The 15,915-nt window shown below is 47.3% G+C and overlaps 1 protein-coding gene across 1 annotated transcript in view; it reads left to right on the top strand.

The window, feature by feature from the left end:
- The window catches only part of LOC139052308 (pituitary homeobox 3-like), a 157,074-nt gene that overhangs the window by 30,382 nt on the left and 110,777 nt on the right, over positions 1–15,915 (top strand). Inside the window, exon 2 of the mRNA XM_070529402.1 lies at positions 3,839–3,865. Within this exon, the coding sequence (XP_070385503.1) occupies positions 3,839–3,865 (27 nt within the window). The remainder of the gene's footprint in view (positions 1–3,838; positions 3,866–15,915) is intronic.

Here is a 15,915-nt window from a genome sequence, read left to right as displayed (position 1 = left end):
ATAAAGAAGCAGTGAATGCGTGCACGTGCGCGGATGACGTCATGAAGTTACCGACGTCGTACAGGCCTCTCATTTTCAATTCTCAAGAAATACAAATAAATAAATAAATAAATAAATAAATAAATAAATAAATAAATAATCAACAAACGACCGAACAATAGCAACTGCCTCCATTGCCTTGTGGATCGACGAGCGGACAGGTCACCATTCGAGAGAGAGCGTCCGGATAGACACAGGCCGATCGTTAATTCAGACGTCCATATGCGTTGGAGAGGGATTGTCTCGGTAACTGAAATTGGTGCCACAATAGGCTGTTAATCTACAACCAAAATATAAAAAAGAAATAGGTAGTCAGTACTTTCTTCACGTTTGCAGGCATCACAAGCTTGCTTAGCTGAGGGCTTGCGCTCCGTAGTAATAGCCAGCACAGAAGAGAAACCTCATGCGGAGCGGTCCGGGTGGAGGTCAGATTTGCAAAGAGTTCTGTAGTGTGTGAAGTTTAATGGCAGCTTATATTCTAGGTATTCCACTCGGCTAATGTGAGTGTGCGTGCCCGAAGCTGAAGCTGACTCGCAGCGCCTGTCCTTGAATATTGTATTCGTGTGATGATCGAGCAACGTCGTCTGCTCATACCTCTGCTGCTTATTACCAGCGATGTATAAATGGAAAGGTAACCACAGGAAAATAACTGCATGACCCTTTTCTTCCACGTGACCTGAAAGCTCGATGATTTCATCTGTCAATTCGTTCGATGTCTGTGTGGAAGGAGGGACTGAAAATGTATATAGAACAGCCGGCTATTACTCGTAAAAAATGCACCCATTTCCTAGAGCGTTCTCTGTCGATTAATGTAATAGACCCGTGCAGAGCTGAGAGTTATGCACCTCTAGGTTTCATGACGTGTAATGTGTTAAACCATAGTGTTACGGCACTTGTCGGCACTTGTCGGTCAACGTAGTTAAGCCTCCAGAATATACGTGGGTGTTGTCGCTGTGCTTCTGACACAGAATAAGCTAAATTGCTTGAGTGCAGCTAATAGTGCGTCAGACTTTTCCTTAAGTCCTGAAACAGTGAGGTGTACGTCTGGATGGCTCATGATGATAACACGGTGATAACAACGGCTTGGCCGTGGGTACATACTAATATGAAATAAAGCTGTGACTTGCACGAACAGTTCCAGTAAATTGTGTGCTGCTTTTTACAGCAAGGCTGGCGAGATGATGATGACGGTGATGATGATGAAAACGTTTATTGAGGGAGTAAGATGGTCTTAGAGTTCCTATGCTGAGAATTGTTCCTGGCGAAATGTCTGACGTGCACACGCATTGCTTCAGCGGCATTAAGAATAATGGTTAAGTAACTTTAAGCGATGGCAGTAGCTTCTGCCATTGACACACTTTGTGGCATAACCAAGTAAATACTTACAGCAACGCCGTGTATGATCTGTGTATTCAGGGTGTAGTACTGCATATGTTGGAGATAACGGGGAGGCTCTACCACAGAAACCCGAAAAATATCGTCCTGTACAGCGGCAGCATAGATTTTATGGCGACACCCAATGTCTTTGCTTTAAAGGGAGATTATAGAAATGACAAATTTTGTTCCGCCGCTCTTTCGCAATGTTTACGTGAGGAATCCAGAAGGTGCTTGTTAGTTACGCTTGTTAGTTACAACCCCCAAATACACTTGTATATTTTGCTCTGTGAGATCAGGGATCTCATGATGATATCACATAGTGAACTATTGACTTTGGAGGAAATGTCATCGCTGGGCACTTTTTATCAGGTTTGACGTGATACTTTTCGTTGGCAAGTTAAGACGAGGTTAAGGTCTGCTGAATTCCAGCGAGAAGCTGAAGCTGTGTCACTCGCGATTTCCAATTTCATATGTCGTCGACCAGCATGGGTGGTCGAACAGTCCGATGAGGGTTAGACAGAAGAGTTTTGGGTTGAGTATTTCTCCTTAGAATTATGCTTATGGTGAATTAAATTAAATTCATTGCAAATGTCCGTATCCCCATCCTGCGCAGAACGGCGCGTATGACAATTATGACATTTTTTCTGGCACTCTTCGTTGAAGTACACAAAAGAAGATTGCAGCAAGGTTCGTATTGACAAGTTTCACTCGTGATCGAGACAGTGAGCGTTCCTCATAAATAACGTCTTTCACTGTATCATACTGAATTGCTCAAGGACAACAGCGCCGCGGGACTGTATTCGTGTGATGCTTCAGTGGTATATATAGGATCTTTATCGGGTCTTATACTACAAGTCCAATAGCTGTGTGTGCGTGTATGTTTGTGTACTGCACAGTAATTTTGCAACGCTTCAATGTGACTTCATTTGTGAATTAAGAGTGCAAATTGGACTAGTTAGATTGAATTCATGGTAACAAAACTCAGTGCTAAGACGAAGACTCCATCCATCTTTGCCCTTCGCCTGAGCGCTGAGTTTCCTTTTGTTACCATGTTTCATTTAATACGATGTCAGCTGTGAGCGTGTTATAGGCCGTTTCACAAGGTGCGAATTGTCTGCGTTTCACGCAACCCAGAAACTGATAACAATCGGTATAACTGCGCCGTGCTAGGATCCGGTTCTAGGGTTCGCAGTTCGGACTTGGACGTCACACCGAGGGTCGCTTGCCCACGCCATCGGCGCACCTAAAACGTGGTAGCTGGCCAGCGCTAAACCGGGGCGTCGCACTAAGCTGACCAAGCGGGCCGCCTCTATCGCCGAGAGTTGCTTGTCGGTGAGGAGGTGAGGTCGGGAGGTTAAAGGAAGCACATTGGTTTATTTTGCATATTTAGAACTCACAACTGGCTCCATAGATATACAGGGGAGCACACTCCATTCTGGAGCACTTTACATGTCTGATTACACTACAAGTCTGCGCACACTACATGCCTGAGCACACGCTACACTGCACCAAAAGCCCCCTTTTTAAGCAATCGTGTTCCCAGGTCACTAGACGAGGGAAATCAATTACTCTGTCCTGGCCGGAGAAGGGTCGGAGTGTTTGCAGTGCACCGTCCTTGATGTCGCACCAACTTGCTGGACTCCACTTCTGATGTTGCGCAATCGCTCCGGTATACGACGCAACCACGATGCGATTGGGAAACCGAATTCGACGCTGTTCCCACAGAAATCATCAACGTTGGCCCCTTGCATCAAATAGTGGGCTCTCAGAGACGGTCAGCTTGTATCGATTTGAGGTGACTGGCCTTGACGGTCGTTACCGCTACCACAGCATGCGGCGGTTGCTGTCACTTTGAAGGGACCCAGCTTCTTTGTTTGACCGTCAATAGCCAGCGCTGGGCTCCGTCGTCGTCTAGGCGGGCGCTGGTCAAGTGGTCGCTTCGAGGGAAGCACACCAAGAATGCCTGTTCCGTTTTGAGAGGTAACAACAGTGGTTGCAGCGGAGTGAGGAATTGGTACACATTTTTTGAGAAGCGCTGCATTTGACCGTTGAAAGCATGGCTTCAGGGTGTGACGCGTTCACACGTAGGGAGAGCCTTCATACGCAGACACGCTAAAGCGCACGTAGTGTAGGCTTGCGTTGTATTTGCGTTGCAGCAGTAGCGCCCACTACAGTCACCAGAAGACTTGCAGTCAACGCGATGGCGGACGCTCACGGTCGGAGCAGTTCGCATCGCAGAATTTGCATCATGAGAAACTGGCACTTTTGGAAAATACAGCATACTTAGGTTTTTACGAATAGTTACTCATCGCAGTAGTATTCCAAGCTTCAGACGTATTAGGGAAAAGAACGAATAGGGCTTGGGGTTTGCGAGCTAACTGAATTACTGTGCACTAACTAATCTTTTCTTCTATCTTTTCAGACTCCTTGTCCTTCTACTCATCGAAACGTAAGTCATGCCCACTTTCTATAATTCGTCACACGCCGAACGGTCTGCCCGATCCTGGGCCCGTATTCACCAATCTTCTCTTACGTGAAAACGGTTGTTGATTGGCTTCATTTTAGGGGCCCAGCAATCATGTTTGCAATTGGCGGTATGGCAGGACGATCGCCCTGGTGACAACCAATGACACGCGGCGCCTGTACTTAAGAGAAGTTTAGTGAATACAAGCACTCATCGTCTGTCGTTACTGTGTTTTTGATGATGAAAAAGCTAACAAAAAAAAAGAAATGAAAAAAGAAATTGACGGTCTACTGAACGCTTATGATTGCTGGTATGTGGCAGATGACGTTCGCAACGGACGTCCGAAATCCGACTGAGAAGTCATAAGTGCGCTAGCGAATTAGCTGTGAGGAACTAGAATTAGGGATGTAAGGAGAGACGCAGCACATTCGCAGCTGCCCATATGACTGCTGTTCTCTAAGTTGGCTAACATAGCAGTCACGGAAATATTATTGTAGCGCTTTATCTTTAACGTACGTGCATTATGGCTGCCGTTTTCCTTACCGCTATATCGGGATCGATTCGTGAAGAGCTGTGGACGACATAATGGGACGTTCTACACAAGCAGCGCTCTTGAAATATCGTGCTTCCGTTTTCTCTTATCTGTTAGCATAAATCTTTCAATGGTCACGCAAACTTCCTGATAGTATATATAACTTTGTGTCCCGCCAAAATAATACCATGCAGCTTAACTTTTACCTATTACGATCGAACGCAGTGCCACTAGATGCCATGCACTGTATACCGCGCTGATGTTCACGCCTCCATCCTGCTACTGCAGTTAAGTGACAACGCTAATATGAGTTGGCGCATTCCGTACATTCACGCCCTACGTTCACTTATAAGCTCTCGTAGCGACCTCACATGACGCCATGCCGTGTATAGTAATAGCAGTTGCGCTGCTATCAAGCATACCTTCAGTAGTTTCGCCTGTTTTGGGGATTTCATTTGGGGACAGGTGTAGAGAAACTATAAGCACCAAAGGCAATAGCGTTTCGAGGAGCCACACAATTGCACTTAAAAAAAATTAGGAAGGTGTGTCCTACATTTGTTTTTTTTTCGTCTTCCATTCTATGTCGTTCATTTGTCCAGCGATAGAAAGATCAATTGGTCTCCACTTTTCTTACACTTGTTAAATTTTATACACAGCCCATGATCTCCTGAAGCTCTTTTCGTTTGGTACCGTGATGTTGTGAATTTAAGTTTCATTCCTGGTTACTGAAGGATCAACGCTTTCGGGCATCACTGACGACGTTTTAGAAACAGAACGTTTACTAAACGTTCTGATTCTGAACGTTGAGATTTCAAATATATTAAACATTAGGATGATATCGGAATGATATAAACGTTCCGATACGTTGGCAATTCAAAAGAAAAAAAAGAAGAAGAGCGGGAGTCTAAGGAATTGTTGATGTTGCTTCTGCTGCGACATAATCGAAGCCCTTGTATAAGCAGATGGGTCCATGTGGAAACCATCAAGGTGGAGGAAGTTTCGCGAAAGGGAAGGCTAGAATCCACCCAAAATCAAGTTAGATAGGCAACATAGAGGAGCCCACAGGAAGAAAGCTGCGTAATTAAAGAACATTTTGTTCAATATCTCAAATTTCTTATATGTCATATATATTTTTCTGTGACCCACTGCCGGCACTGGTATGTCTGCTTTACACGATCGCGGGTGATAGCCTATTCATTGAAGTAATGCGAACGAAATCGTTCATGCCTGGTATAGGGGTGATGTCCAGAATGGAAAATCGTTTCTGTGCCGCATTCAGAAGGGCTAGACAGCCATAGTCAGAAGCGGTCACAGACAATAGCTCAGCAAGCACTAGTTGCCATCATTATAGCTTCGAACAGGTGTGCAACAGTCACTGGATATGTTTGATCCACTTCATACGCGCATTTTATAATCATTACCTATATACTTTCTTGTGTGTGCGTGTGGGCGCCGTCATATTTCATAGGCAGTGGCACGATCTATTGGCAGTCGGCATGCTAGATTTGGCGAATGCTCCGTGTTGTATGCCAGGTATATACGGTTGGTTGGTTGGTTAGTTTGGGTTTAATGGCACAAAGGCAACTAAGGCCATGCTGCGCCAGACACAAGACAAAATGAAACGCAACGTTAGAGCAAGTAAACCTGCATTAAATAATAGTTAGTGTAAATAACCAGTGTTTTTTCTAAACAGTCGAACAGGTTAGCAAATGGGACTAGGGGGTCATCTGCTAGTAATAGGGCAGGGTGTAATGGAGTGTGCAAATTATACAGGCTGTGTAAAAACCTCCGTCTCATTGTGTCGATGTGTGGACATGTTATTCGGATGTGCATGACTGTAAGAGCTTTATTGCATTTTTCGCAAGTTGGTGGGTTTTCTTTTCGGAGAAGGAAATTGTGCGTCAGATGTGTGTGTCCAATTCGAAGTCGACACAAGATCACCTCGTAGAACCGTTGCTGGTGACTGCATGATTTCCACTCGCCAATTACAGGTTTAATAAGATGTAGCTTGTTGCTATATATGCTTGCTGTATATATACGCTCGGTGGTAGTTTCTGGTTGTTGTTTTCGCCCTCGTGCGATCTATTTAGTATGACGTGGCGTCTTCTTTGCGGTTCTGTGATACGTAGTGAAGGTGTCTAATTCGGTATGGCCGGAGTTTCTGCTGGTGTTGCGAGAGAGAGAAAGCAAGGACAGGAAAGGCAGGGAGGTCAACCAGAAGAGCACCCGGTTTGCTACGCTACACTGGGTGTGGGGAAAGGGGAATAGAAAGAGGAAAAAAGGGAGCGAGTAAGCACTGAGTGCGTGTGAGAGGGACACTATACACAGGGACGCTATATGAACGGTCTCTTGAGCCGGTACACTTCAAGTATTGCACTAGTGCTGGTGTTGAGGCGGACGTAGCATTCAGCGCGATGCGTGCCCGACTGTTTGACCTATATAGTCAGCCTCAGCGATCAGGCGTGTATTTATTTGAAAATTCGTTTCACGAATGTGACCTTACTGCAGCATTCTTACTGTGTAGTTCTAAGTTGTGGTTTACCGTCAATGAGTAGTTACAAAACACATGGCGATCTTAACAGCGGGTACCGTTCTGCTACGAAATAAGTTGCACTGTTTACTTTGACAAACGTTGAAATTGTTATTTGTAGATACATTGCACGACTATGGTACCTTTGGTAGTCGCACAATGTAGGGTAGTCGCGCTAAAGCTCGTTTGGTGCGCGGGGTTTTCACCCACGAATAAAATAGTAATTAGTATTAACATCACACCGTACAGTGTGGATCACATTTGGTGAGTCGTGAGCGACCGCCTGCGGACTGCGCGAGCATCCGAAGTAATGGTAGACGCTTAGGTACAGATTGGTTTGTTTTATGTAGCGCATGGTCCAAGCAAGCGACATGAGCATGCCAGGTTTTACTGCGGTGTTACCCTGTTCTTTTTTTTTCTTACTTCCTTTCGCGAAAGAAGACGATGAAAACCGATGTTTGCTTGTTCGGTCTTGTTCGTCCCGTCCTCTACAGCTCACTCACCCGTTTTACAGAAATCACAAACAGAAATAGCGTCCGCACATATAGCCGTCGGATTCTTTTTATGCGATCCCCTTTGGATACTACTGCTTTACAGGGTAAAAAGGCAATGCCGAAGTACAAAGCGTCGATGTACCATGCTAGTTTGCCGACGTATATCGCAGTGATCACTGTGTTGAGGAACCCCATCCACCTCATACAGAAGGCTAACGTAGACAGATCATAGTGATGTCAACTCTACTTGACTTGAAATACGTGAGAACTATGCCGGTGGCTGGCGGAAATGTTTTATAACGATTGGCGCCTAATGTTTCGGGGTTGCATTGTCTTGGCCGTACGTGAGCACTCATTATGTTTTAGTTACCACGCCTAGCGATCAGATGGGGGGAAAATTTTCCACTTCACGCTGGCAACTCACAGACGCCTGTGCTCTTCGTCGATTGAAAACCGACACTGCAGAGAAAATAGCTCACAATACATATAAACAACGTGGCTGATGATGCACGTCGCATGTTTGTGCACCCAATGGATACCTCCGATTACTGTAGTTACCGCTGCACCGGAGGGCTACACAGTGGTTCTTCGACGACTTCGTATCAACTGACATCACGTAAACTTCACGGAGAAAGCTAAAACATCTCCGAATCGTTCCTTCACAACGCGACAGCAACAAATTCAAGCAGTGCCACGCCGGTTCGCCCAAGCCAGAAAGGAGGAAAGGCTCGCCGCGCGCCCTAATCCTCCTCGCCTTATGAAAAGGTCTATAAGGTGGCCCAAGTGAAGAACGCACGAAGTGTAGGGCGCTATTAATACTCGAAGCGTCGTTCGTCTGGCGCCAGTTGCTCTGCAAAGGGCTGGAAGGTGTCAACAATGTAACGCGCTGCAGTGTGCATTGTATATATATATACTACTTGTATAATATTACCTTACAGTTCGCGTATTGTTCACTTGCTTGGGGATCGCTTTATCTTGAGCCGCCCCGTATACAGCCTGCCCGGCAGAAAATAGTAGGCATGCACGCTCAAGTGAAAGCTGCTATGCATGGTCCTGGCGTTTTTCGTTATTAGTTGGAAAGGTGAACAGTAGACGTCGACTACAGGAACTAGGCAACGCCTTATTTTGCTCACGCCGAGCACTCTCCCGCAGAGTCTATAATTTCCTCGCAGTCTATGAACTTTCATAGCCTATTAATTCCCGGTTATGCTTTACCCGAATCATTTTACGAGTTGCGTAAACCTGCCCACGAATATTCAGTCAACGAGCGGTCGAGTATATGTACAGTTACGCGGAAACGTTATTCGCCACCCACTAACAAGCGCCCCAATTCGGCCACGCGGACGCCGCACTACTTCGACTTCAGGACATTGGAGGTGCATTATTATAGCCATGCTGCGTTATTACCGCACGCGGAAAGGCGTCGTACCATGAGCCGATGCGCGAAGACGGTGGTGGTGATAACATTAAGACGCATGCTATTCGACGCGGCGTCCGGTATACGACGGTACGATGTGTCTCAAAGATAACCGAATGGCGACTGATCGATACGACCGATAAGGAAACTGGTTATATGCGGTTTGCGACAAGGCTTTCGCTGGATCGAACACCGAATCGTGCCCCGCACCATTTCCTCCTCGAAATCTTTCTGTCCCGCTAAACAGAGTAGGTGCGGCGCGAAAGACCGTATTACCGTATATACGGCTGATATGCAAAAGTATAGCGTGGCTAAAAAGCTGTATATACGTTTTTATTCTCGCCATGAGAACTTGTTGGGTAGCGTCGCGTTTGTGCGCAATATGGCCTCCGAGATCACCCCCGCGTGCGTGTGGGGTGATCTCGGAGGCCATGGTGCAATACTCGCGGGCGCGCGACCTCCGAAGTGGGACTGCGAGTACACACGCAGCACCGGCTCGCGATAGCTCGGCATGCGCGGCCGAGATTAGGCACCCGCCGCCTTTATCGCAGCTTGCTATATACGCGCTGTGGGCCCAACCCCGGCGGGCGCACGCTCAGTGCTCGCTTGCCGTGGCGCGATGGAGCTGCGGCCGCTCGCTCGGTGCATTGTTGCAATTAACCCTCGTCATGTTACTTCTCGCATTTGGCAACATGGCATATGTGTCAAAGGGAAAAAAATGCGACCTGCTTCGCCTTATGGCATATCAACATGCATTGCGACAGGCAATGGCAGCATACAGGGAGCATGACACTTTGTGCCCTGCTCCCTGGAACCCAAAGACTGTCATATGACCATGCGAGTAGACAACGCTTTATATAATTATAACTGCATGAAATCCTCCACGAGCGTAAACAAAATCTTTTGGTGTTTAGCGTTACGGCCGTTCGACAGCCTGAACATGCTCGGCTTTAAAATACATGTGTGCCCTGTTCAGGATGATGTGCTAAGGCGTGGTTGTTGTCCACTTCTCGCATTCATGGAAAGAAAATCAAATTATGAGTCAATGCTGAGACGCTTGACGTCGCTTGTCTTCATACCAATAGAAAAGAAACAGTCACAGTTTCTTGAACAGTTTCTCGGGCTCATTTTATTAACAATCTCTCTTTGCTAGACGGCAAGACTTCGTAAATTTATGCCGTCATGCGCGATCACCGTATGAACATTTCAAATAATAAAATTTCGCGTTTAAACAGTAACACCTTCTTGTAACTTCTCAGATGAATAGCAGACAGGTATCTGATGATATATCACACATATCTTTAAGCCGACCATCAATGCTAGTTTTTCGGCCTTACTGAACACTAAGCTTTCTCCAAAAATGTATAATTTTGCGGTTATTTCTCAGGCCATCCGCTGAGCCTTCTAAGGGTCAAATATTTTTCGGCAAACTCTGTCAACCGGGCAACTATTCTATATTTAAATTGTGGCTTATGGGTTTTCCTGCGTTCCAAGAAAAAAAATTAAACTTTGCAATTTTACAGGCTTTTGTCGGTGCCACAAGCACCCAAAATGTTCAAATATTTGACATATTGGCTATTTCGCCAATCACATCACTTCATTGTCTTGCTATATGCCCAATTTGAACGACTAGATGATACAATGTGCCTTTGAAAAAAAAACAATGTTGATTGATGCCTTCTGGCTCAGCATGGCAAAAACAATAATTTTTAGCCGAAATGCTAGAGAATGTTTCGGAAGAAAAATAAACGGGCAGAATGAGTTTCAAACTTCGACACACACGTGGAAATCTTTTCAACTATATCTGTCACGGTTAAAAAAAAAAAAGGAAGCAACCTGGCTCATTTAGCGTGAAATGACCCTCATATATAACGACGTGCGTCGAACAGTGTCATGGCACACACGTTGCGCGCCTAATGCGGGGCATACTTATTTTTGTACTAAAAAAAGAAAGGATAAGAAAGCAGAGAAAGAAAAAGAATTAGAAAAGGCAAGGGGGCGTGGGCGGGGGTTGTGCTAGAAGAAGGGGCTATGAACGCAGGATGTTACTCGCTCAAATTGGCTGTTGGTGACCTCGGGCAGAATGAAGACGTCGCTTCTTTGTTTTTCTCTCGCTAAAAGGAGGGCACAAGGTGAGGTGAGGCAGATATCACCAACCGCTGAGGGAAGGCGCTGCGGGAAGTTTTTCTTTGGTATTCCTTTATTTAAAGGCCGCAATGAGCCGGCAACGGGCGAACATTTCGTAATCGCTTCTTTGTTGGAGCGATCTTGCCTCTTCGCTCAAATTTTGACCGCAAATTTCATGCACGAGGGAAAAAAATTCCTGCAGAACTGCACTACCAGGCTTATCTGTGCCTTCTGGTCTTCTCTATACGCGCGTATAGGCACAAACGCGCGCTAGCACAAACGCACAACGAACGTATACAAGCGTGCACACAAAACGACATCTGAAGTTGTGACGTCTCTACTCCCACATAGCGCCGTGCAGATGAACCTTCCCCCCAGTGGAACCGCGCCGCCGCCAAAAGTACAGCATTGAAACGAAAAAAAAAAAATCCATTGTCCGTGCCGCGTCGACGCGCACACGCTGTCGTACGCGCGCGCTATCGCGTTTGTAGCCCCAAGAGGGCGAGTGAACTTATACGGCGGCACAACGCCTTTGCTTGAAAGTGATAACAACGCTCTCCGTGTGCCGTCTATTATCGGCGCCGCGTCCTAAATCATCACTTTAATTATCCAGCGCGCCGGCAACGATTCCGACCAGCCCGTTCCTTGCTCCCCGTTGGCGAACCTATGAGCGCTGTGTGTACGGTGTTTGTAATTTTAAATGTATCCCCACGCTTCACTGTACCGTTGCTGCGCTCGCCATCCTTTCTGTGTCTTTTCTTGGTGATATCTCCTCCTCAGGTAGTCACGATAATAATAATAAAGAATTAACTGTGGCAGCGCCTGCCTCCGTGGCCCCAATTTTTTACCGCACGGGGAACATTACAGGCGCGTTAACTGTGCGCCCCCCCCCCCCCGCCTCCCCGGCGCCTCCACTGAACTGAGAACACGGTCTTCTATTATTTGATCGCTTGGCGAGCTGGGAAGACGCGTTATTTTTGCATCCGTACGCGTTGCTCTTCTCTGGTTTTTGTCCTTTCGGGGTGCACGCGGGTAACGGGTGCCGAAGCGCCAGACACCGCAGCGCGCGGCCCCGTCCACAGGCCACCCACCTTTTGCTTCGCTGTGTGCGCGTCGTATGCCAGCCGAGTTCGTCCCCTCGTTTGCCTGTCAACTCGGGGGAGGCGAGCAGTACTGCGGCGTGTTCAACGAACCCCGAAACACAAGCAACGCTCAGCGACACCGTTGATCCCGACAGTGCCTCTTTCCCGGCGTCCCATGGGAAGGTCAGCAGGCGGGACAAGCCGTCCCTCTCCCCTGGGAGGAAGCAGGGGCCGCCGGTGTCAAGCGCGATCAGGTCGGCCGGGCTTGAGAGCGCGTGTGCAGGGGGGGAGGGACCCTGCTAAACTCATCAGCGCGCAACGACGTGTCGGGTTTCGCCGAGCAAGCGGCCCACCGACGGAACGCTCCTTGACGCGCGCCCGTCTCGCAATCTCCGCGGACAGTCCGCGTGTGCTCGCAGGCGAAGGCTTCCTTGTTTCTTTCCCGCGCGTGTCTCGTCCCTAATACACGAGCCTGAACGCATTCAAAACTCTGCTGCATGCTTCGCCAGTGGCCGTTGTAACTTTCGATGTAATACACCTATCCTTGAGTGGTGGGATAAAAAGCTATCAGGCAACGAACATTTTTAAAAATGCTCCGAGTTTCCTTTTCTTTCTTTTTTTCGCTAATAATAATAATATCGGTATTGATAAATGTCCCTACATTTCGTGACGACGTGACAAACATGCACGTCCCATTAATGATCAGGCTAGAAAGGTTTGTAAATTTGCGCACTCATTCTTGTTATCTTTCTTTAAAGGGCCCCTGAAACGGTTCGGACAAATTTTGTAGGCGCGTAGGGTACAGCTTAAGTAGAACATTCGCACCACAATTTAAGTGAAGCGTTACGTATTAATGGAGCTGCAAGCTATTAGAAGTTACCCTCCTCCCTAGCTATGCTTTTCCTCCTCAACTCGCTCGCCGAGCAAGCGGCGCTAAGCTCCGCCTTCACTGGTTCAGCGTCACGAGGCGACGTCACATCGCTCACTTCCGGTTGTTTAGGAGCACGCCCCCTCCCGCGCGAGACCTCTCCGCTAGCCGCTTGGCCGTCGACCGAGAGCTATCGAAGCAGCGTGCGTTGCGAGCATTCTGTCGTAGCGCCGAACGTGTCCGGTACTCCGCTAAAAACAGGCAAGCTGGTCATTTCGGCAAATGACTGGAGGCATAAACTCAAGCTGATGAAGGAACTTTAGCGTAGACGTACGTGAGCAGCCTGATCGGTCTGCACGGTCCAGACACTTGCTGGCGCAGCGCTTAACCAGTCAAACAAAGCGCTAATATTGCTCTAACCAAGTGTAAAGCATTTTAAACATTTATAAATCAACGTGTTGATGATTACACTCCTGCGAAAAATACACACCAGCAGCAAAGAATACACTTCGTTGCTGCTACTGTGTATGGTTGAGCTCTGTGCCACCAGGTGGCTGCACCGTGCAGACCGTTCACATTTGCCCTTCTGCTCATCTCGTGGCTCATCCCGGCACAGTCAAGCGGCCAGACCCTGTCCCCTTGCGCTTGTGTTTGCCCTAATACTGGACTCGCGGTTTGCAGGTCGCTAGGTTTGCAGTCCACAAGGCAACAAAGTCAAATCATAGTGCTCGCGAAAAGACTGAGACCGACTCTGACCGCGGAGCTCTCGTCAAAATGGAGTACGTTGTAACACAAGCAGACGACACTTGCTGTGTGCCGGAAGTGCTGAAGTGTACTAAAAAACTATTCTTGTGTATTCTCTTTAAGTTATTTTCTTTTTACAAAAACAAAGTAACTAACATTCCAACTATTACGAGGATCATTTGTTCACCATAAAGTTGGAAAAATTATCGACCACGCGCCCTGGTCAGCCAATCAGATAGCTCGCCCATGTGACGTAATATGGGTTATTTGCATCATATGGGTAGGGGCGGCTTAAAATTCCGCCGAGCAGTGCGCTGCGATCGGCAGCGATGTGTATTTTTAAAACCTTATAATAAATTACACGCTTTACGCAGAGCACTTAGATGCATCAATTAATGATCAGAAGAACCTACTCTAAAGACTCAGTACGTTTGTAGAAAATCGCCAAAATCGTTTCAGGGTCCCTTTAACGATTCGCGAGTGCAACAGTTTGGACGCGAAAGCCGTCGATGTTCCTGCAAATACCTAATTCTTGCAAGATATATACGCTTCACGTGAATGTTCAACTTATCACTGTGCCTGTTTTTTTACCTGTTTTCATTTTTGTCGCTGTTTGGAGTCCTCTACAATAATGTCCGCGAAGGCGATGTAGGGTATTGAATAAATAAATAAATAAATAAATAAATAAATAAATAAATAAATAAATAAATAAAAAATGTAATTGGCCATTCATAATTGTTGCGCGTGTAGATATCTACTCTCCTTTCAATGAGTCAATTGAAGCTCCTGTTTCCTGCCTGCAGGAGGAGCCGGACATACTTTCCCCGGGAAAGGGGCTGCGGAGTTGATTGATTGTCGTACGAATCGCCTTCGTCGTTTCGCATGTTATGTAATAGCGCACGTGCACGGAGTATGAGAAAGGCCGTGGCGAAGGAATTCGAGTTAAGTCGGGCAGTGTGGACTATATACGACGTGAGCCGTTCCACTCTCGTCATAATGCATCCTCGGCGGGCTGTGAATCGAACCCATGACCTTGCGCGTTCATGCCGTTGCCAACGGCTTCGAGTGAGAAGTCGTTGAGTTGAAAACCAACTGCGCGCTACGGTTTCCAGGCATTGAAACATTCGGAAGGATATATTTGACCTCCAGTTGAAGTGGATACAAAGACAGTGTCTTCCGGAGCGAGAGAGATGGGGGTGACAGTGGACTGAGTCACGTACTGCGTACCGCACTCTTATCGCGTCACGCCTCGCGTGAGGCGAGTAGGATGAGCGCCGGACTGCTTACATCTTTTTTTACTGCACTGTCGTTTGGGATCGGCCCATATCTTGACGTATGATGACGTGTTAATTATTTTAAATAATTTCTGGGGTTTTACATGCGAGAGCTATATACGATCCGATTATGAAGCACGCCGTAAAGGGGGGGGGGGGTGGAAGAGCGCCCGTGGTGCAAAAATGGTTAATGTATCGGGATCCCCTTGGGATCTGGCCGGTGACACAATATATATAGATATGTAAGTGTGTGTGTGCGTGTGTGTGTGTGCGTGTGTGTGTGTGTGTGCGTGTGTGTGTGTGTGTGCGTGTGTGTGTGTGTGCGTGTGTGTGTGTGCGTGTGTGTGTGCGCGCGCGTGTGTGTGTGTGCGTGCGTGCGTGTGTGTGTGTGTGTGTGTGTGTGTGTGTGTGTGTGTGTGTGTGTGTGTGTGTGTGTGTGTGTGTGTGTGTGTGTGTGTGTGTGTGTGTGTGTGTGTGTGTGTGTGTGTGTGTGTGTTATTTCCTTCAAGTTCGCGAGCGCACTCATTCAACAGCCATGACACTTACGACAGCCAACAGAGATTCCGTGGCATGTAATGGAGATCAGCGAAGAAGTGCGCTGGAGGACGGCCAGCGGGCGCGAACGCAATTTTACGGCGGCGTCGACTGTTAAGGGCTCATTGTTCGCTGCGTCCGTCCTCCGTGCGTCCGCTCTTCGCTCAGCGCAGACGGTGATTTTCAAATCATTCGTCCAGGCAGGCCAATAGAGGTAACGAGTCCAAACTATGCGAATACTAAGCAGCGAATGCGTCGATGCTGTTGAACAAACAAAAGAAGAAAACTCGTCTTAAAAGTTTGACAACTGTAATAAACAAAATTGCAAGGAACCTCGCCAGAAACACGTAGACGCAGTTCAGGTGAACGTAACGTTCAGCAACACACCTCACCCCGGGCTTCACCGGAGCGCCGGCTTACGAAGCGTTTACAA

Source organism: Dermacentor albipictus, unplaced genomic scaffold (genome assembly GCF_038994185.2).
Source record: "Dermacentor albipictus isolate Rhodes 1998 colony unplaced genomic scaffold, USDA_Dalb.pri_finalv2 scaffold_21, whole genome shotgun sequence".
In the NCBI taxonomy this organism is placed as follows: domain Eukaryota; kingdom Metazoa; phylum Arthropoda; class Arachnida; order Ixodida; family Ixodidae; genus Dermacentor; species Dermacentor albipictus.
The sequence above is the reverse complement of the archived record's forward strand: the minus strand, read 5'-3'. Positions and strand labels throughout refer to the sequence as shown.